This window comes from Corythoichthys intestinalis, chromosome 11, assembly GCF_030265065.1.
Source record: "Corythoichthys intestinalis isolate RoL2023-P3 chromosome 11, ASM3026506v1, whole genome shotgun sequence".
NCBI classification, from domain to species: Eukaryota; Metazoa; Chordata; class Actinopteri; order Syngnathiformes; family Syngnathidae; genus Corythoichthys; species Corythoichthys intestinalis.
Window position 1 is genome coordinate 55395008 of NC_080405.1, and position 23248 is coordinate 55418255.

The following is a 23248-nucleotide window of genomic DNA, read 5'->3' on the forward strand; positions in this document are numbered from 1 at the left end:
ATTAACAGAGTGACCCATAAACTCCCTAAAACCAATATCAAGTGACCCGAAATCAACAGGCAGTGGCCCGAAATGTATAGAAGTGTCCGACAAATTGCTTAAAATCAACAGGAAGTGACGAAAATTGTATAGCAGTGATGCAATAATTGCTGAAAATCATCAGAAAGTCACCCAAATTTAACAGAAAGTGACCCAGAAATTCCCTCAAACCAATAGCAAGTGACATGAAATCAGAGCTTGCGCTAGACTTTTTCGTTGTCTGTCATTTTGACTGACAGGGTCATAAAAATCCGGTCATAATCTATTTTTACCCGTCAATTACATTTTTAAAATGATGATAATGACATTGTGGTGACCCTTTGTTTGGCATAATTCACCTTCCGTACTTGTGTGTCCATTTGGCCGAGCGCGTTACCGGCTACGACAGTCACGTGACAGAGACACTTAAGAGCCGCCCGCGGTCCCCTCACTATCCACTCGCTCTCGCTATATGATTGGCCGAAGAGTCGAAATGCTCTCCCGTGAAATGCCCGTTGAAAAATGTTCCCGTTGTTACTTCTTGCGTTCGCTTATAAGTGCCCATTTAAAAAGGAAAAGCGATGGATGATACTACACACAGAGCGTATTATTAACAAATGTTAAAGTTGTATAATCATATAGCGAGAATAAGGAACGTCACTGACAAGCGCAGGCCCCCGCGAGTGGATAGTGAGGGGTCTAGGATAGTGCGCCTACAGCTAACAAGACTCTTAACATTGCATACCGCTTCAACATATTCAATAGTATTTAGTTTTATTCATTTTAAATTAATATTCTGTCCGGACAAGCTTAACAGAGAATCCACACCGTGCCATCACACATCAAGCAGATGAATATGTAACTTTTTCTCCGCAGTGACAAAAACAGCTAACTGTGGCCCCAGTAGTTAGGTAGCCTACCATATGTAGCATATGGAACAATGAAATTCACAGTTCACCTGCTGTGGCCTGAACGTAGTCTCACACTTTCCTCCTGGTGCGCATGGACTTGAATTGCGTGCCCGCTTGTGCAGTCCCTGTTTTTTCACCTCTTTTATCAACACCATCGTCGTTTTGGGGCTTTTTGAAGAAACTTCGGACACTCAGTTGCCTTGACATTTTTCAGAGTAAGGCCAACGACGTCATGCATCAAGAGAGACAATAGCTAATTAATAAGCTCACTCGCCACCCTGTGGTCTGGGGTGTGAATTGCAACCGGTCAAAATGACGGATGGATTTCAGTTTTTTCCGTCACCGTTTTAAAAAATCGGTCAACGACGGAAAATATTCGGTTAACGCGACCCCTGCATGAAATCAATAGGAAGTGCCCCAAAATGTACACAAGTGGCCCAAGAATTGCTGAAAATCATCAGAAAGCGACAAAAAATGGATAGAAGTGACCCACAAATGGCTCAAAATCACCAGAAAGTCACCCTAAATTAACAGAAAGTGACCCAGAAATGATCTAAAACCAATAGAAAGTGACCTGAAATTAACGAGAAGTGACCCAAAATGTATAGAAGTTACACAAGAATTGACCAAAATCATAAGAAAGTAGCCCAAAACGCACAGTTAGTGACTTGGTAAGGCCCCCAAATCATCAGAAAATAACCCACAAATGTCCTAAAACCAATGGCAAGTGACCTGAAATCAACAGGAAGTGACCCAAAATGTGTACAAGTGACCTACAAATTGTTCAAAATCATCAGAAAGCAACCCGAAATCAACAGGAACTTCAGGAAGTGACCTAAAATGTATAAAAGTGACCCAGAAATGCCCTAAAACGAGTAGCAAGTGACCTACAATTAACAGGAAGTGACCAAAAAGTGACCTGGGAATGCACCAAAATCAATTGAAAGTAACCCAAAATCAGTAAAAAAAAATACCCCCCAGAATTAACAGAAAGTGACCCAGAAATGCCCTAAACCCCAAAGTACCGGTAAGTGGCCTGAAATCACCAAGAAGTGACCATTAATGTATGAAAGTTACCCAAAAATTGCCCAAAATTATAAGGAAGTGACCCACAGGAAGTGACCTGAGAATGTGCCAAAATCTTCATAAAGCAACCCAAAATCAACAGTTTCTGGAAGGGCCAACAGTGACGCAAAATCAACAGAAAGTGACCAAAAATGATAGACGTGACCTAAAAATTGCTCAAAATCACCAGGAAGTGACCCAAAATCCCCAGAAGGTGACAAGGAAATGCCCCAAATTCAACCCAAAATGAATAGGAAGTGACCCGGTCACACCTGCAAATATACAGCAACCCACGGGATCTTCGCCATCAGCAGAGCAAAACATCCCCAACGCAATTTCTCCCAAAATCTTGATATCAGCGCTAGGGCTGCAACTCTCGATTATTTTAGTAGTCGATTAATCGATGAACTAGTTAACTGGAATAATTGAGTAATCGGATCAGGAACATAAAAATTTTTAAAATACCTGAGATGAGCCTCAAACGGTATAAAAATAAATAAATAAATGAGGATCTAAGTACAACAAAAGAACAATTGGCTAACTTACATAGCAAAGTCCACTAGCTTAAATGCTATAAAATGCTATTTTATTTTTTTTTTTTTTACAATTCTCTTCAAAAATGGTTAAAAACACATATTCCCACAAAAAAAAAACTAAATTACGAATGCATTAAAAAACATTAGCTCAAACAAAAACTTGACTTATGTTAATCTGAACAGGGAGCAGCTGGATTCAGCCATGTGAAATGAGCTATGTCATATTAACTGTCGCGAAACGAGGGCAGTGTATCCCCTCTAGACCGATAAAACCTAAGTGCAAACACTTTCTAAACAAACCATTACAACAGCAATTAAATGGAACGACTACTCAAAGCAGCAAAATTTAATTTGAATCCAATTACTCGAGTTAATCGATTCACTGTTGCAGCACTAATTAGCGCCATACTTATTGATCCTAAGTGTTTTTCGTCGCCAGAGGAGACCAGGATGAAGTTGTGGAACGTCAGCGCTAGCAAGAATTACCTTCAACTTCCCTCCGTCCTGAATCATCTTCCTCACCTCGTCAACAGAGAAGACAGCCTGCAGCCCGCCGTCCACGTGGGACAAGGACGCACCGGAGGTCGGCCTAGCCCGGCGCGTACTCGGTTTTTCTCTATCGGCGAGTACGGCGTCACCTTGTCTGGCGTGTGTTTAGTTTCCATAGTGATGGGCGTCCCCAGCGTGAAAAGGGAGGTGCACTCCTACTTGGCGGACACGCTCAGCTCTCTGATGTCACAACTCAGCGCCACCGAGAAGGACGACTGCGTCATCGTCGTCCTCGTCGCCGAGGTTAGCTTAAAAACGTGCGTGCTAACCATGATGAAAGAAAGGAGGGCAGGGAGACAAGAAAGAGGGAGTGAGAAGGAAGTTTAGATGGGAAAAAGCAAAGATAGAGGAGAAAGTAAATTTATGCTAGGTTTGTGCTCGTTTGTGCTGTCGAAATTTGCGTTAGCGCTGCTATTATTTGATAGACATTGAGATATTAATTTCGAGTTATGACGTCATTCGCAGCCCGTTTGTCGTGGCTGACGGAGCGTACCAACTCTTTCAATAACAGAGGGGTGTCCCAACAACAAGCACAAATGAATGGCCTCCCTTCGGGTCCATTTTTCAGTAAACGGGGGGCTTCGAGTCATGCCATTTTTCCAAATTATTATCTCCAGCCCCCCATTTACTGCAACTGGATTCAGCTCATTTTAGATAATTTATGTCATAGTCACTGTTGCCACCAGAGGGCAGTGTATCCTCCTAAATGAATAAAACGAAATGCAACACTTTAAAAACAAACCATTACAGCGCCACTCTAATTAAATGAATCATCGCAGCAGCGACCCTAAACTCAAAGCTTTTTTCTAACTGAATTACTCGATTTAATCGATTAATCGTTGCAGCACTACAACAGAGCGATGGAAAAGAGGAAGAAGTAAAGAAAGGAAGGTAGTACAGGATAGAACAAAGAAGGGAAAATGGAAAGTAGCATGAAGGAGCCAGGAGGTGACTGTCATGTGATGGGTTTTTGTTGATGAAGAAACGCTGCCGTGTGTGCAGGCAGACCATCAGTACGCCCTGAGTGTGGCCCAGAACCTTCAGCTCCTGTGAGTGCTTGCATACTGCATGATGGGATGTCGTCACTGTGGCATGCGCTCTCTCATCTCACCTCAGCTTGCCGTGTCCCTGCTCCTTACATGCTAGGCATATACAGTACATACAGTGCCTTGCAAAAGTATTCGGCCCCCTTGAACCTTGCAACCTTTCGCCACATTTCAGGCTTCAAACATAAAGATATAAAATTTTAATTTTTTTGTCAAGAATCAACAACAAGTGGGACACAATCGTGAAGTGGAACAAAATTTATTGGATAATTTCAACTTTTTTAACAAATAAAAAACTGAAAAGTGGGGCGTGCAATATTATTCGGCCCCCTTGCGTTAATACTTTGTAGCGCCACCTTTTGCTCCAATTACAGCTGCAAGTCGCTTGTGGTATGTTTCTATCAGTTTTGCACATCGAGAGACTGACATTCTTGCCCATATTTTTCTTGCAAAACAGCTCGAGCTCAGTGAGGTTGGATGGAGAGTGTTTGTGAACAGCAGTCTTCAGCTCTTTCCACAGATTCTCGATTGGATTCAGGTCTGGACTTTGACTTAGCCATTCTAACACCTGGATACGTTTATTTTTGAACCATTCCATTGTAGATTTGGCTTTATGTTTTGGATCATTGTCCTGTTGGAAGATAAATCTCCGTCCCAGTCTCAGGTCTTGTGCAGATACCAACAGGTTTTCTTCCAGAGTGTTCCTGTATTTGGCTGCATCCATCTTCCCATCAATTTTAACCATCTTCCCTGTCCCTGCTGAAGAAAAGCAGGCCCAAACCATGATGCTGCCACCACCATGTTTGACAGTGGGGATGGTGTGTTCAGGGTGATGAGCTGTGTTGCTTTTACGCCAAACAAATCGTTTTGCATTATGGCCAAAAAGTTCAATTTTGGTTTCATCTGACCAGAGCACCTTCTTCCACATGTTTGGTGTGTCTCCCAGGTGGCTTGTGGCAAACTTTAAACGAGACTTTTTATGGATATCTTTGAGAAATGGCTTTCTTCTTGCCACTCTTCCATAAAGGCCAGATTTGTGCAGTGTACGACTGATTGACTCCCCCACCTCAGCTGTAGATCTCTGCAGTTCATCCAGAGTGATCATGGGCCTATTGGCTGCATCTCTGATCAGTTTTCTCCTTGTTTGAGAAGAAAGTTTGGAAGGACGGCCGGGTCTTGGTAGATTTGCAGTAGTCTGATGCTCCTTCCATTTCAATATGATGGCTTGCACAGTGCTCCTTGAGATGTTTAAAGCTTGGGAAATCTTTTTGTATCCAAATCCGGCTTTAAACTTCTCCACAACAGTATCTCGGACCTGCCTGGTGTGTTCCTTGGTTTTCATAATGCTCTCTGCACTTTAAACAGAACCCTGAGACTATCACAGAGCAGGTGCATTTATACGGAGACTTGATTACACACAGGTGGATTCTATTTATCATCATCGGTCATTTAGGACAACATTGGATCATTCAGAGATCCTCACTGAACTTCTGGAGTGAGTTTGCTGCACTGAAAGTAAAGGGGCCGAATAATATTGCACGCCCCACTTTTCCGGTTTTTATTTGTTAAAAAAGTTTAAATTATCCAATAAATGTTGTTCCACTTCATGATTGTGTCCCACTTGTTGTTGATTCTTGACAAAAAAATTTAATTTCATATCTTTGTTTGAAGCCTGAAATGTGGCGAAAGGTTGCAATATTCAAGGGGGCCGAATACTTTTGCAAGGCACTGTATCGCTAGCCTAATAGCATGGTTGCCTAAGTCAGGGGTGTCAAATGTATGAAAGCGACCTGCTTCCATCCATCCATCCATCCATCCATCCATCCTTCAACCGCTCATCTGAAGTCAGGTTGTGGAGGCAGCAGTTTCAGCAGGGAGTCCCAAACTTCCTTTTCCCTCACCACATTAAGTAGCTCTGACTGGGGGATCCCCAAGTACTTCCAAGCCAGTGTCGAGTTATAATCCCTCCACCTGGTCCTGCCCCGAGGTCTCCTCCCAGCTGGACAAGTCAGGAACACCTCCCTAGGGAGGCGCCCTGGTGGCATCCGCACCAGATGCCCGAACCACCTGACTCCTTTCTACGCAAAGGAGCAGCGACTCGACTCTGAGCCCCTCACATTTCTCACCCTGTCTCTAAAGGCAGAGTTATGCTTCTGCAGCAGACCTATGCCATCAAGACCTGATTTACGACCCTCCGCCATAGCCTGACGTACATCTTCACAATTTTCTGACTTCGCGTCAACGCGTGTGACGTGGTGGAAATGGACTGTGGTCGGTCTGCTCAGACTGTTGTTTCCGGTTCAGCGCGAAATAACCACCATTGTCAAACATTAATAGTTTGCTACATGCAAAAATATACCAAGGCGACGAGAGTATCAACGAATAGCAAGTACGACAACCTCTACAATGTCTCGTCGACACATTATGAAGATTGCCAAATGGCAAGCAATACGTGGGGAGATTGCTGAAAATACGGGGCTGGAGGTCAGCCAGCGATTGAAAAAAAAATGGAAGAACCACCGAGACAAGTATGTGTGTGTTCGGAATCGAATGGCCACACAAAGCGGTGACCCAGTCGGCCAAAAACTGCTGAAATGATAACGTGTTTACCATCAAGGCTTCCAAAGCAGTTTGGGAACTTCCATAGCCGCCAGAAATCGACTATAGCTTCCCACTGGCTGGTTGAAGGACACGGCAGAAAAATCGAGCTGGAGGGCAGTCTACAACTCTTTGCAGACAAAACGCTGGATACAGTGCTCGACACCAGTTTGAAGCTAGCCGCCGCAGCTTGCTGACTTCCACCCGAGGCTAGAATTCCTAATGTGACGGCATCAACAGTCCGACAGACCGCCTCCGAAACAGTCTTCTGCGTCGCCCGCGCCTCAACATTTGTTGTTCAATGTTGATGAGCTGAAGATCCACATACAAGCGTTTTCTCTCCGTTAGCATTTTGGCATAGCAGTGTACCCGAAAGAAAACTAGAAGTCGTCAAGAGTCCCCCAAAACCCTACAAACACAACGCCACACCCCTCTAGTGGCTTTTCTGTGAATTACAGAGTAGTAGAGTAGTTGCTTCGCCGTCACCGCAATGCAGTAGCATAACTCAGGCTTAAGGAAGACACCAGCTATCCGCCCGAGAAAACCCATTTCGGCAGCTTGTACCCGCAATCTTGTTCTTTCAGTCATGACCCGTCGCTTATGACCATAGATGAGGGTAGGAACGAGGATCGAACGGTAGATCGGGGGCTTTACCTCTCGGCTCAGCTCCCTCTTCGTTGCAACAGTGCGATAAAGCGACTGCAATACTGCTCTGACCTTTTAGCCAGATTGCCAGAACCGCACTAGCGCAATTTCAACCCAGGCCGGCGGACAATCCTACAACCCAGCCAAAAGGCCAAACTCCGCGTGTTCACCTTAGTCTTGACCCCTTGTACGGACTCCATTTTAAAAGCTGGAAAAAGGCTTCGAAACACAAGTTGACAATTTATTCCAAGTCGGCAGCAATCAACAGCACAGAGAGACCCAGGCGAGGAGGCAACTGGATCCAGGGTCACCATATCACAAGTCAACAAAAGATTCCAGAGAAAAATGACAACAATTAGAGTTAAACATTCAGTCTTTTAAAGGCTCTGGTGATGCGGGCTGTGGTTCGGAAGAAGGGTTTCGGCGTTGTTTAGGATTATTGTCTGTTTCTGGATTGGACAGGAGAATTCGGGCGTTACTGTTGTTAGGGCAACAAGAGTTAAGGATTTTGCCATCCTCAGCGCCACGTGAGTGCTGAGTCTTCACTTCTCGGTCGCGGGTTCCTCCGTATCTAATGTGGCAAGACAAGATGTCCCGCCATTTGTACTGGACTGGCCAGAAGAGCTGATTGCGAGATTTGTTGGTGCAGACGTGGGCTTGTAGATGTCTTGCCTATCACCTGGTTCTCAGCATCAATCTTGCTCAGTCAGCTGCGTGACGCGCATTGGGCTTCTGTGATTAGAAGGCATCCTGTATCTTTCTGTCCTTATCTGCCCGTTGTCTTGGCGCTGCCAGTTCTAATCATTGCAAGTCCAACTGTTCATAATGTCAAATATATTTTGCTTGTTTTTCTTAAATGTTAGAATAATACAGACAGTCAAAAAGTAAATACGAGAAAAGATACTATTCCCTATGCCTGGATTCTCCGGCTAATCTCACGCTCCGTTGTCCCTTCACTTGTGAACAAGACACCGAGATACTTGAACTCCTATCCTATCCAGAGAAGGCAATCCACCAGTTTCCTGCAAAGAACCATGACCTTAGATTCAGAGCTTCTGATCCTCATCCCCGTCGTTTCACACTCGGCGGCAAACTGGTCCAGTGAGTGCTGCGGGTCACAGGCCGATGATGCAAACAGGACCACATCATCTGCAAAAAGCAGCGATGTAGTCCTCAGCCAACCAGACTGTAAACCCTCTCCGCCACAAATACGCCTCGATATCCTGTCCATGAAAGTAACAAACAGAATTGGTGACAAAGTACAACCTTGGAGAAGGCCAACACCCATTTGGAAGAAGTCTGTCTTACTGCTGAGGAAACGGACACAACTCTTCACTTTGGCTTTTCAGGGATTGTATGGTCCAACCGAGTGGCCCCTTCATCCCATACTCCCGCAGTACCTCCCACAGACAGTATATCCCAGTATATCATCTGCCTTTTCCAGGTCCACAAAGCACATGTAGACTAGATGAGCATACTCCCAAACCCCGTCCAGGATTCCAGCAAGAGTCAAAAACTGGTCCGCTGTTCCACAACCAGGACGGAACCCACATTGTTCCTCCTCAATCCGAGATTCGACAATCGGCCGGACCCTCCTTTCCAGTGCCTTGACTGAGGAATGTGATGCCCCTGTAGTTGACCGCCCCCCTCTGGTCCCTCTTTTTAAAAAGAGGAAGCACCACCCCTGAAGCAGTTGGAATAAATATCAGTACCTCGAAATCTGAGACCACGGTCCTCAGTCGGAAAAGTGTGGCATGCCCTCTCCAGGTCGGGGATGAGATCCTGCCCCAAGTGGAGGAGTTCAAGTATCTTGAGGTCTTGTTAAGGAGTGACGGTAGGAGAGACCGGGAGATCAGCAGGCGGCTCGGTGCAGCGTCTGCAGTGATGCTGATGGGAGAAATCTAGTGTCACCCAAAATGGATCCACATAAACCTAATGACTGTGATATGTATGAATTCTTTTGAGACTGCACAGACAACTTCTTATCATGTTATGACCGCCGCCTTGACGCCTGCTGCCTCGTAGCCATAGCAACTATCGTAACATTTACTGCTGAGACGAAACATCTGCTACCGAGACTGCACAACATGCTAACCAACCACTTTTGGACACGAGGCTCATCTCCTTAAGGGGTTGAGCAAAGACATGTTAAGATTACCATGTATGGGCAAAATGGTTCGTCCCCTGGGCTTAGAAGCTGGCCACCTGTGTGCCCACGAGGCGTACTGTTATAAAGCCAGGAGCATTCTCCACCCCCTCAGAGTCCGCTGTAGTATTAACGTACGAAATCGCTCGGCTGTGTTCCTTGGCTACTCTGACCGGCTCTCCGCTCATTTGTCAACGGTAGGAGCTTCTTTCATTGTTAAGGAACATCTTGTTGTGCTTTAATGGTAGCGCGGGGATTTTAGGATTGACAAACTATATCTAGCGTTATTGTTTCTTGTGTTCTTGTGTGCTTTAACGGCAGCGCGGGGATTTTAGACGTGACAAGTGACAATGTAGATCTAGCGTTATTGTTATTCCATGTTATGCTTGTTTTTTGCTTGCTTTTGTGGGATTGTAATCAATAAACCTCATTTATTTTGCACTTTCTAATCAATAAACATCGTATATTTCGCAAAAGTGTGCCTGTTGCTGACTCACTGCGAACCCGGAAATTTCGGAAAACAGATGCGGACTCTGCACCGGTCCGTTATGGTGAAGAAGGAGCTGAGCCGATAGGCGAAGCTCTCGACTTTACCAGTCGTTCTACGTTCCTACACTCACCTATAGTCACAAGCTGTGGGTCGTGACCGAAAAAACAAGATCCCGGATACAAGCGGCTGAAATGGGGGTGTCCGGGCTCTCCCTTAGAGATAGGGTTAAGAAGCTCGGTCATCCCAGAGGGACTCAGGGTCGAGTCGCTACTCCTCTCCAGCTGAAGTGGCTCATGCATCTGGTTCGAATGCCTCCTGGATGCCTCCCTGGAGGAATGTTCTGGGTATGTCCCACCGACGGGGGGCCCTGGGGATGACTCAGGACACGCTGGAGAGACTATGTCTTTCAGCTGGCTTGGGAACGAACGCCTTGGGATCTCGCTGGTGGAAGTGGCAGGGGAGAGGGAACTTTGGGCTTCCCTGCTATAGGTGCTGCCCCCGCGAGCCAACACCAGATGAAACGGCAGTTAATGGATGGATGAACCACCACCCCAGTCAGCCACTCTTTCGGTGCGGTCCCAAAATACCGGCATGTCATCCATGAGAGCCCTTCAACACCCAGAGTCTTCAGCATTTCAGAGCGAATCTCTTCAACACCCAGGGCTTTGGCACCGTAACGGTGTTTAACTTTGCCCAGAGAGATTGACTCAAATCCCCCATCATCCTGCAGCTCTGCCGCTAAGGAAGCGACCCACCTGAAATAAAAAATCACATGCTTTTATTTTGACATTGGCACTGTAGCATGTGTTTGTGTTTTTGGAGGCACCTGCCTCGGCGCTTGCTCACTAATACGCACTTGTCAGTTTCCCCTCAGAGATCCAGTCGGGCTTGTTGGAGGTGGTCTCACCGTCTCTCCACTTCTATCCGGACTTCTCCCACCTCCGCGAGTCCTTCGGAGACCCCAAGGAGAGAGTCAGGTGCACCGCAACGCGGGGGACGGAGATACTCTCTGTCTTTCTCTATATCTTTGTTTCATGATGAGTTTGGGGCTATTCGGGTTCACTTCCTGTTGATATGGGAGGATTTGAGAAAGGTCTGACTGCAGCCCAGAGCCAAGTGACAGCCACTACAAACTACGCCTCATATAAACCACGCCCCCTGCAAGCCATGCCTACTGTTTGTGCGGCGACGCAAAGTATTCGTTTACGATGTGAACTTTAAGCGGTTTTTGGGACAAAAGGCTGTAGCCCAATTCCTTACTCTAACCTTAATTAGACACAGGAGTGTGCCAAACATAACTAGATTGTAACCTTTGCTATGTTTAGAAGTCATTTAATCCTGTTAAAAATGTTATTTCCCTTCTGTCTACTTTCAACACGTGAACGTGTTAAAACTGTTTGAGCATTTTACAATAGATTCAAGTCAAGATTTTGCCAATTTAGGAGAATTTTAGATAAAAAGTTCACTACAATAGAGCCTGCCTGAGAAGTCTACTGCCTTAAGATGGTGGGTGTTTACTTATGCCCAAGTCTGTCATTTCGCAATTAGTTCAATATACATGTGATATCTATGAGACGCGTCTGATGCTACCATCGTAGCATCACGTGGGTGTAGTTTGTAGCCGCTGTTGCTTGGCTCTGGGCTGCAGTCATGTATAATTTGGGGTCACTTCCTGTTGATTTGGGGACATTTCAGACTTCCTGTAGATATTGGTTCAATTCCTGTTGATTTTGGGGCTTTTTGGGTTCACTTCCTGTTCATATTACATCACTTCCTGTTGAAATGGGGGGCATTTCAGGTTCATTTCCTGTTGATATGGGAGCATTTCAGGTTTACTTCCTGTATGTATTGGATCACTTCCTGTTGATTTTGAGGCAACTTTGACTTCCTTTAGCTATTGGGTCACTTCCTGTTGATGTGGGGGTATTTCAAGTTCACTTCCTGTAGATATTGGGTCACTTCCTGTTGAATTTGGGGCATTTCGTAGTCACAGTCAGTTTGTAGCCGCTGTTGCTTGGCTCTGGGCTGCAGTCATATATAATTTGGGGTCACTTCCTGTTGATTTGGGGATATTTCAGACTTCCTGTAGATATCGGTTCACTTCCTGTTGATTTTGGGGCTTTTCGGGTTCACTTCCTGTTCATATTAGGTCACTTCCTGTTGAAACGGGGGGCATTTCAGGTTCATTTCCTGTTGATATGGGAGCATTTCGGGTTTACTTCCTGTAGCTATTGGGTCACTTCCTGTTGATTTGGGGTTATTTCAAGTTCACTTCCTGTAGATATTGGGTCACTTCCTGTTGAGTTTGGGGCATTTCGTAGTCACTTCCTATTGATTTGGGTCCATTTCAGGGTCTCTCCCTGTTCATATTGGGTCACTTCCTGTTGAGTTTGGGGGTTTTCGCGGTCATTTCCTATTGATGTAGGGGCATTTCAGGTTCACTTCCTGTTCATATTAGGTCACTTCCTGTTGAAACGGGGGGCATTTCAGGTTCATTTTCTGTTGATATGGGAGCATTTCGGGTTTACTTCCTGTATCTATTGGATCACTTCCTGTTGCTTTTGAGGCAACTTTGACTTTCTGTAGCTATTGGGTCACTTCCTGTTAATTTGGGGGTATTTCAAGTTCACTTCCTGTAGATATTGGGTCTTTTCGGGTTCACTTCCTGTAGATATTGGGTCTTTTCGGGTTCACTTCCTGTTGATATTAGGTCACTTCCTGTTGAAATGGGGGGCATTTCAGGTTCATTTCCTGTTGATTTTGGGGCATTTTGGGTTCACCGCCTACTGTATTGGGTCATTTCCTGTTTATATGGGAGCATTTCGGGTTTACTTCCTGTACGTATTGGATCGCTTCCTGTTGATTTTGAGGCAACTTTGACTTTCTGCAGCTATTGGTCACTTCCTGTTGAATTGTGGGTATGTCAAGTTCACTTCCTGTAGATATTGGGTCACTTCCTGTTGACTTGGGGGCATTTCAAGTTTACTTCCTGTACATATTGGTTCACTTTCTTGTGATTTATAGGCTTTTCAGGGTCACGTCCTGTAGATATTGGGTAACTTCCTGTTGATTTTGGGGTTTTCTGGTTCACTTCCTGTTCATATTGTGTCACTTTCTGTTGATTTGAGGGCATTTCAAGTTCACTTCCTGTACATATTAGGTCACTTCCTGTTGATTTAGAGGTATCTCGGAGTTCATGTAGATATCGGCTCACTTCCTGTTGACTTGGTGGCATTCCGAGTTCACTTCCTGTACATATTGGGTCACTTCCTGTTGATTATGAGGTATTCAAGGGTCAGTTTCTTGTGATTTTGAGGCTTTTCAGGGTCACTTTCTGTAGATATCGGGTGACTTCCTGTTGACTTTGGGGTTTTCGGATTCTTTTCCTGTTCATATTGTGTCATTTCCTGTTGATATGGGGGGGGGGTTCAGGGTCACTTCCTGTAGATCTTGGTGCATTTCAGGTTCACTTCTTGTTTATAATGGGTCACTTCCTGTTGATTTTTAGGTATCTCAGAGTTCATGTAGATATTTGCTCACTTCCTGTTGACTTGGTTTGGCAATCAATAGTAGTAGTAATAGTAATAATAGACTTGCTGCATTTTGGGGTGAACGTCATTTTTGGGGTGTCAAATGAAAGAGAAACTGCGTCAAGAATTCCGGATGTCTTGCTGGGGGTCAAATGGCCTTGGCTGTGAAGAAACTCCATTGAAAAAAATAATATAGGTGGTAGCGTTTGCATTTTAAAGTTTCGCTCTTCTGTGAGCTGTTTTTTTTTACTTTTTTTTTTTTTTTTTGGCTTCTTGCTAGGTGGCGCACCAAGCAAAACCTCGACTACTGTTTTCTAATGATGTACGCGCGCACCAAAGGGACATACTATGTGCAGGTATGCTAGCATTCTCGTGTGAGCGCCCACTCGCTGGCTAACCTTTGCTTGCGTGTGTGCGTGCTAGCTAGAAGACGACATCGTGGCGCGACCCTCCTACTTGAGCACCATGAAGAACTTTGCCTTGCAGCAGCCTTCGGAGGAATGGATGATTCTGGAATTCTCTCAGCTGGGTTTCATCGGTGGGTGAGCATACTTTTAACTCACGCCAGGGTTTTCAGTTTCCGAAAATTCTTTAGAGTAAGAGCGATTTGTGGTACAATTTTTCTCATCAGTCGAGGCAGAAATAAATTGAAATGAACACATTTTAAATGTAAAACTGAAATTGAGTGACATATTGAATTATTTGGAAACTTATTTGATTTTGGTACTCTTGGTCCTCCGTACATCTCATCATCCTCTTGGAATATTTCGATAATTTCATATATTGAGATCATCATTATCATAAACTTTGTACCGCAAATCGTATCGTGAGGTTCCCACTTTCCCACCTTTGAGCGTCGTGTTTGTTCGCATGCAGGGAAGATGTTCAAGTCTTCTGACTTGTCTCTGATCGTGGAGTTCATGTTGATGTTCTACAAGGACAAACCCATCGACTGGCTACTGGATCACATCATGTGGGTCAAAGTCTGCAACCCGGAAAAGGATGCGGTCAGTGCACCTTTTTTACATGAGTTATGTTTTACACACTTAAATGTCAGCTTTATAATTATCACATTTTTACACAATTATACACGGTAGTTACCATGTTTTTACAGTATTGTCTCATTTTCACATGATAATTATCATGTGAAAACATACATACATTACATGATATTTATCATATTTTATTACCTGATGATTATCACATTTTAAAAATGATCATTATCACTTTTTTTTTTACACGATATCACATTTTTTACATAATAATCACTTTTTTACATGTAAATGATCATGTTTTACATAATTATTACATTTTCATATAATAACTATCATGCAGGTATTAACTAATTATCATGTATTTACATGATAACAATCACGTTTGTACTAGAGCTGTCAAAATTATCGCGTTAACGGGCGGTAATTAATTTTTTTAAATTAATCACGTTAAAATATTTGACGCAATTAACGCACATGCCGCGCTCAAACAGATTAAAATGAAATTAACATTTTTGGGAAGTTTTGTCGCCCTCTGCTGGTGCTTGGGTGCGACCCATGAGCATTGTGTAATTATTGACATCAACAATGGCGGGCTACTAGTTTATTTTTTGATTGAAATTTTTACAAATTTTATTAAAACAAATACATTAAGAGGGGTTTTAATATAAAATTTCTATAACTTGTACTAATATTTATCTTTTAAGAGCTACAAGTCTTTCTATCCATGGATCGCTTTAACAGAATGTTAATAATGTTAATGCCATCTCGTTGATTTATTGTTATAATAAACAAATACAGTACTTATGTACCATATGTTGAATGTATATATCCGTCCTGTGTCTTATCTTTCCATTCCAACAATCATTTACAGAAAAATATGGCATATTTTATAGATGGTTTGAATTGTGATTAATTACGATTACTTAATTTTTAAGCTGTAATTAACTGTTAAAAATTTCAATCGTTTGACAGCCTTAGTTTGTACATAACAATTATCATGTTTTTACATGAAAAGGTTTACATTTTTACATGAGTTCTGTTATTAATTGAAATTGTCACATTGATAATTGTTTTACTTTATCACGTTTTTACATCATCGTCAAGTAATTACATTCAAATGTAGGAAAAATTTCCCTGAAATGATCAGTTTATACATGGTAGTTATCACGTTTTTACTTATCACATTTTCACATGATAATTATAACTCCTTACTTTATAATTATCACGGTTTTACTTGGTCGTTGTCACCTACTTTACATAATTATAAGGTTTATACATGAAAATGACGTTTTTAACTGAAATTATCACATTTATACATGGTAGTTAGCATTTTTTTTACATGATAATTATCACGTTATTACATGATAATTATCCCATTTTGTACATAATATCACGTTTATGACATTATTATTATCACTTTTTTTGCTTGAAAATTATCATTTTTACATAATTGTCACATTTTCATATGATAATTATCACATTCTATATGATAGTTTTCAGGTATTACATAATTATCCCATACTTACATGATAACTATCACGTTTGTACATGATATTTATCATGTTTATACGTGACAATTAGCACGGTTTTACGTGTTAATTGCTACACCTTAACATGAAATTATCACTTTGATAATTATCGGGTAAGTACAAAATAATCACTTTATTTTACATGATAATTATCACGTTATTAAATGATAATTATCACATTTTTTACATAATAATATCACATTTATGACATTATAATTATCACTTTTTTGCTTGAAAATTATCACATTTTTACATAATTGTCACATTTTCATATGATAATTATCACATTCTACATGATAGTTTTCAGGTATTACATAATTATCCCATATTTACATGATACCTATCACGTTCGTACATGATATTTATCATGTTTATACGTGACAATTAGCAGGGTTTTAGGTGTTAATTGCTAGATCTTTACATGAAATGATCACTTTGATAATTATGAGGTAAGTACAAAATAATCACTTTATTTTATATGATAATTATCATGTTATTACGTTTGCTGGAAAATTAATCACGTCTTTACATGATCGTTGTCACGTTTATATATGAAAATGATGTTTTTAACTGAAATGATCACATTTATACATGGTAGTTAGCATTTTTATATTAATTTTGACGTTATTACATGATAATTATCACATTTTGTACATAATAATATCACGTTTATTACATTATAATTATCACTTTTTTTGCTTGAAAATTATCACGTTTTTACATAATCACATTTTCATATGATAATTATCACATTCCACATTATAGTTTTCCGGTATTAGATAATAATCCCGTATTTACATGATAACTATCACGTTCGTACATGATATTTATCATGTTTATACGTGACAATTAGCACAGTGTTACGTGTTAATTGCTACATCTTTACATGAAATCATCACTTTGATTATTATCAGGTAAGTACAAAATAATCACTTCATTTGATATGATAATTATCATTTTTATGTTAATTATGACTTTATTACATGATAATTATCACATTTTGTACATAATATCACATTTATTACATTATAATCATCACTTTTTTTGCTTGGAAATTATCATGTTTTTACATAATTATCACATTTTCATATGATAATTATCCCATTCTACATTATAGTTTTCAGGTATTACATAATTATCCTGTATTTACATGATAACTATCACGTTCGTGCATGATATTTTTAACATGTTTATACATGACAATTATCACGGTTTTACATGTTAATTGTTACATCTTTACATGAAATGATCACTTTGATAATTATCAGGTTAGTACAAAATAATCACTTTATTTTATGATAATTATTGTGATTCCTGGAAAATGAATCACGTCTTTACATGATCGTTTTCACGTTTGTACATGATAGTTATCAGGTTTATATATAATTATAACTTTTTCATATGATAATGGTCATGTTTTTACATGATAATCATCACACCATATTTAGAAAAATTGTTTTGATTGGCAGCAATACGCTTCCATTTCAGATTACTATGAAACAACCTTTCATTTGCCCCTAGCAACACGCCTCATGTTGACATTAAAATCAAGTACACAATTGAATCTCTATCATCTTGGGGAGGGAGACACGCTACACATTGGTACTGTCAGGAATTTGGGCAGCCAGGTGGTGTAGACCCAAATACAGGGAAACAAAAACGCAGCAAGGCAGGTGGCGGTAAACTCAAAAAAAACGTTTTAATAATAACTAACAAAAACACAAAGTACATCCAAAATCACTGGGGATCAAAAAGGCAATGTTCAAACAAAACCTACTTAATCTGAGGGACTGGTACACGAGGGCTTGGACAGGACCTGACATCGACATTGACGATGACGCAACAAGGAGTGAAAAGAAACTGGGAGCTTATATACACACAGAGACAAGGGGTAACGAGACAACGAGGAACAGATGGGTGACACAGAAGGAATCAGATTGGCGGATACACGAGGAGCAGGCACAACAGGTGAAATCAATGGGCAATCACAGGAACACACTAGGAGGGAACCAACACAAAACCTAACAAGTACTCCATGATGACTTCGTTCTAGTATCTGGTCTTGGTAAGCACAAATTCCTGTTCTTTCCTCCCTCAGAAACACTGCGATCGACAAAAAGCCAACCTGAGGATTCGCTTCAAGCCGTCGCTCTTCCAGCACGTGGGAACGCACTCATCGCTCGCCGGGAAAATACAGAAACTCAAGGTGACCGGCGTCGGGGCTTGGGGAAACGGCGGAGATGACGTCGACCGCAACAGTTGTCTCTCGCCTTTAGGACAAAGACTTTGGCAAGCAGACGCTCCGCAAGGGACACGCCAACCCGCCGGCTGAGGTCAGCACCAGTCTCAAGACGTACCAGCGTTATACACTGGAGAAGGCCTACCTGGGGGAGGACTTCTTCTGGGCCTTCACCCCCGCGGCAGGCGACTTTATCCGGATACGCTTCTTTACGCCCGTGAGGGTCGAGAGGTCGGTCAAAACCGCCCGTTCAAAATAGTCTTTTGCTCTTATCTCTCGCTAATGCTAATCTACATAGCTATCACGGTTTACAACTGACTAAGGAGTTAGTGTCCACAAGAACAACAACAACATGGCTAATTGACATGCCTTCAACATGTAAAAAATGTCAGGCTTTTTTTTTTGTCTCTTGCTGAAATTTCAGGTATTTCTTCCGTAGCGGGAACGCGGAACACCCGGGAGACAAACTAGTCAACGCGTCAGTGGAGGTTCTTCCGTTCGACGTGAGGCCTTCCGCTCCGTTTGCCCCATTTAGCGGTGGAAACAAAACACGTTACGCCACGTACGTTGGGTGTTTTCCAGAACATTCAGGCTGACAGAGAAGCTTTGGCGGACAGGAAGGACATAAGCCACAAATACCATCGCACAGAAGATGGATTCATTCCCATTGGTCAGTGAAAACATTCATCAGACATTCAGTCTGTTTGTTTGATAAAAAAACAAAAACAAAAAAAATTGATTTAAAGTGACTGTGACAGCATAAAAAAAATCTTCAATAGCATTATTATGTGAATTAGAATCATATTTTGAGACGATTCGACTACATACAACAATTTGGCAAAGCGCAGATAACGAGAAATTAGTCTTTTAATCTGCCGTTTAGTACCGTCTGTCATTATAGCGCTCTAGCGTCCCCAGCTGGGTGATGATGTCAGCAGGGTCATGATTTCATCTGATTTAGAACTCAGCCCATTGAGGGGGAAGATTCAGAACGAGGAAAATGCGACGAAGAGAGCAGAAAAATGTCATGATTGTTTCAATCTCTCTACTCCAATATTTTTACAGGATACTCTTTTCATCTAAGCATTTTTCCCCAATTGCTAAATAAATGGTATGGTCATGAAAAATAACAGTCTTGAGGTCAATGGAATATGAAATATTAAAAATGCATTTATTCAGTACGACAGGGCAAAATTGCAGACTTCTTCTACCTCCTGAACGGTATTTTATGCCACCGGAGTTAGTCCGGCTTTTGTCATTTCCCTGCCCCATGCTGCTAACATGCTAACCCAAACCGAGCGGCTTTTTTAAGTCTTATTCTCGCCTTTCGGAAACGAAAAATCACACAAAACTACCCTGACTCGCGTCACACACGGCGGGAGGGTTGATTGTCTTTACCGATCGGCCAGCCCTCAGCGGCGAGCAAGTTTTTGCTGCGGCCACGGTGGGCTGGCAGTGCTCGTCGCCGGGAATGAACGCAGAAAATAGCTCATTCTTGGTGGACTAACCGGCCGACATCAGAGCGAGGGGGCTGTCCGAGCCCAAGCCGAGGATAGTGGTCTATTGGCGGCCACATGAAGAGGACGGAGGGGGTGGAAGGGACCATGGTGTATGACAAGCCGCCGGTCATCAAGTGAGAGAGGCGGCCACTCCCACCTTTTCGGTGGACAGGGAGCATTGTGACCCAAAAAATGCAAGCCACCTCCTTATTAAAATGTGTGCCATGAACCCAGTATTTGACAAAATATAAAACACGTAGCTTACTCACTTCCTCGTCGGTCCAATGGTCCCACAGTTGTCGGACTTGTTTTGGCCGTTATCCGCGATGAACAGGAACTTTTTGAAACCCAAAAAGACTCGCATGACTCTCCCCGGTGCAGCAACAAAAGCCTGCAGCATATTAGGCTGGCGTGATGTGAATAAAAGAGACGAAATGATCCGCAAAATCAGATGAATCCCCATTCATTCTGCATACTGTAATATTGGCTGTATACTGAAGGTGATAAGCCCGCTGACGTCACATTCGCATTCTTCGTCAATCCAGGAAGTCACTCATTGTCATGGCGTGGGATTCAAAAAATTGAATAAACGTATCAATCGTTTCCACACACATCCAGAGCGGTCCATTTCATTCAGGAGCATAAAATACCGCGTGAAATATGAAATAAACGTGTTTTTTGCTGTCATTGGCACTTTTATGTCCATGCATTGATTTTGATGGGACTGTTGCCCCTACCAACATGGCCGCTTCAAAGCCATGTTGGTAGGGCGATGAAAGGTCTTTTCATGCTTCTGCCATGATTTGAAATGAGTTTATAAGTAGTAGTTGTCCAATCCGGTTGAAGTGGGAGGGTGGCAGAACGTTCAAACGGATTGGTCATCGAGTACCCTCGATGTGTCAGTGTCAGTCCTCCCACTTCAAATAAATTGGGTAGCTACTCATGTCAACTCATTTCAGTTAACAGCAGAAGGAGCCACGTGTATATCATTGTAAAAAACGGGGGAAAAAACTCTGTTTCTTAGGAATGTTCCAGAAAGGCATCGCAGAAGGTGAGGTGGATCCCAATTTCGGACCCTTGGAGGCCATCCGCCTGACGGTCATCAGCGACTCTCCAGTTTGGATCATCCTCAGTGAGGTCAGACTGCTCGTAACGAGTTCCCGTCTTTGTTCCAGGCATTCTCCTGCCCGGCCTTCCTCTCTCTTTTCTGCAAGGGCATCCTCCTTAGGCCCTGGTGCGGATTGCTGGCTGGACACTTGCGGGCTGTCGCCCTTCTGGGTGGGGATCCTTTCCTGCCCCGGGCCTAGTGGGCTGTGGGGGTCTGTGTCGCGTTGGTTGCAGGGTTACGGCAGTGGCAGGGGTAGTGGAGTGTCCCCTTCATTCCTTCCCTGAGGGCTGGTAGATGGGAGCGCGGATGGTCCGAGGGAGCGTCCTGGTTCCTGGGGGGATGATGGTTGTCTCTTTGTTGAGCTGCGGGTGAAGGGAGAGTCCGACACCATTTGAAGAAAACTCCTTTCGTCCGCTTGTATCCGGGATGTTGTTCTTTCGGTCTCGATCCACAGTTCCTGACCATAGTTGAGGGTAGAAATGTAGATCGACTGGTATATTGAGAGCTTCGCCTTTGTGCTCAGCTCCTTTTTCATCACAAACTAGTACCGAGTCCGCATTACTGCAGACACTGCACCGATCCACCTGTCAATCTCCCACTCCCTCCTACCCTCACTCGTGAACAAGACCCCAAGGTACCTGAACTCCTCCACTTGGGGCAGGATCTCATCCCCGACCCGGAGAGGGCACTCCACCCTTTCACGACTGAGGACCACGGTCTCGGATTTGGAGGTGCTGATCTTCATCCCGACTACTTCACACTCAGCTGCGAACCGCTCAAGTGAGAGTTGGAGATCACGGCTTGATGAAGCCAACAGCACCACATCATCTGTAAAAAGCAGAGATGCAATGCTGAGGCCACCAAACCAGACCCCTTCAATGCCTCGGCTGCGCCTAGAAATTCTGTCCATAAATGTTATGAACAGAATCGATGACCAAGGGCAACCTTGGCGGAGTCCAACCTGCACTCGGAACAAATCCGACTTACTGCCGGCAATGCGGACCAAACTCTGACACCAGTCGTACAGGGACCGAACAGTTCTTAGCAGGGGACTCGTTACCCCATACTCTTGAAGCACCCCCCACTGGACTCCCCGTGGGACACGGTCTAATGCCTTCTCCAAATCCACAAAACAAATGTAAACCGGTTGGGTGAACTCCTATGCACCCTCGAAGATCCTGCCGAGGGTGTAGCGCTGATCCACTGTGTCAAGGCTGGGGCAAAAACCACCTTGCTCCTAATGAATCCGAGATTGACTTCCCGACGGACCTTCCTCTCCAGTACCCCTGAATAGACTTTACCAGGGAGGCTGAGGAGTGTGATCCCTCTATAGTTGGAACACACCCTCCGGTCCACCTTCTTAAAAAGGGGGACCACCACCACCCCGGTTTGCTAATCCAGAGGTACTGTCCCTGATGTCCTCGTGATGTTGTAGAGGCGTGTCAAAAAAATCATGTTTTAGTTTCAAAGTCTGATCAATCGTTGAAAGCAGGGTACGCGGTTGGTGAGTACTGCCGGCTGCACCAGGACCCTTCTCCCTAGGGGTGGCACCCAAGCAGCAATTCAACTTTTCTGCAGGACTATCATAACTGTTGGAATTTGACATTTTTAGCCAGATTGCCGGAATCACACCGGCCGAACCGCCGGAACCCGGGCCAACACAATCCCAACAACCCGGCCAAAAGGCCAAACTCTGTGCGTTCACCTTAGTTCTAACGACTTGTATTGACTCCATTTTAAAGATGGAAGAAGGCTTAGAAACACAAGTTGACAACTTATTGCAATTTCGCAGCAATCAGACAGCATGGCAAAATCATCAAACAGACCCAGACGAAGAGGAAGGCTGGATCCACAGGTCAACAAAATAGTCCGGAGAAAAAAAACAGCGGTAGCTAGAGAATTCAGTCTTTTTAAGGCTTTTGTGGGGCGTTGTTTAGGGTTATATTGTCTGTTTTGGATTGGTCAGGAGGGTTCGGGCGTTAATGTTGTCAGGACAACGAGAGTTTAGGATAGTACCAGCCTCTGCACCACGTGAGTGCTGAGTGTTAACTTCTCAGTTGCAGGTTCCTCTGTTATCAGATGTTCCTTGTTGGAGGAGAGGAAGTCCTTCCATTGTTAAGGACTGTCCATTGGTGGTTACCAGAAGAGCTGAGGGTGGATTTGATGGTCCAGACGTGGGTTTGTAGATGTCTTGCCCATCACATGCTTGTCTAGCACCTTCAACGTCAATCTAGCTCAGTCAGCTGCATGATGCCCGCGTTTGGCTTCCGTAGTCAGCAGGCATCCTGTAGTTGTTATCGCCCTTATCTGCCCATTGTCTCCCTGTTGCCAACATATACCCACT

At 43.4% G+C, this 23248-nt stretch overlaps 1 protein-coding gene across 1 annotated transcript in view; it reads left to right on the forward strand.

Moving 5' to 3' along the window:
* mgat4b (alpha-1,3-mannosyl-glycoprotein 4-beta-N-acetylglucosaminyltransferase B) overlaps nucleotides 1-23248 on the forward strand; it is a 43512-nt gene that overhangs the window by 18182 nt on the left and 2082 nt on the right. Inside the window, exons 3-14 of the mRNA XM_057850680.1 lie at nucleotides 2970-3113; nucleotides 3189-3322; nucleotides 4082-4128; nucleotides 10868-10981; nucleotides 13815-13890; nucleotides 13958-14072; nucleotides 14411-14541; nucleotides 18157-18264; nucleotides 18335-18528; nucleotides 18722-18800; nucleotides 18880-18967; nucleotides 20821-20933. Coding sequence (XP_057706663.1) covers nucleotides 2970-3113; nucleotides 3189-3322; nucleotides 4082-4128; nucleotides 10868-10981; nucleotides 13815-13890; nucleotides 13958-14072; nucleotides 14411-14541; nucleotides 18157-18264; nucleotides 18335-18528; nucleotides 18722-18800; nucleotides 18880-18967; nucleotides 20821-20933 — 1343 coding nt within the window. The remainder of the gene's footprint in view (nucleotides 1-2969; nucleotides 3114-3188; nucleotides 3323-4081; nucleotides 4129-10867; nucleotides 10982-13814; nucleotides 13891-13957; nucleotides 14073-14410; nucleotides 14542-18156; nucleotides 18265-18334; nucleotides 18529-18721; nucleotides 18801-18879; nucleotides 18968-20820; nucleotides 20934-23248) is intronic.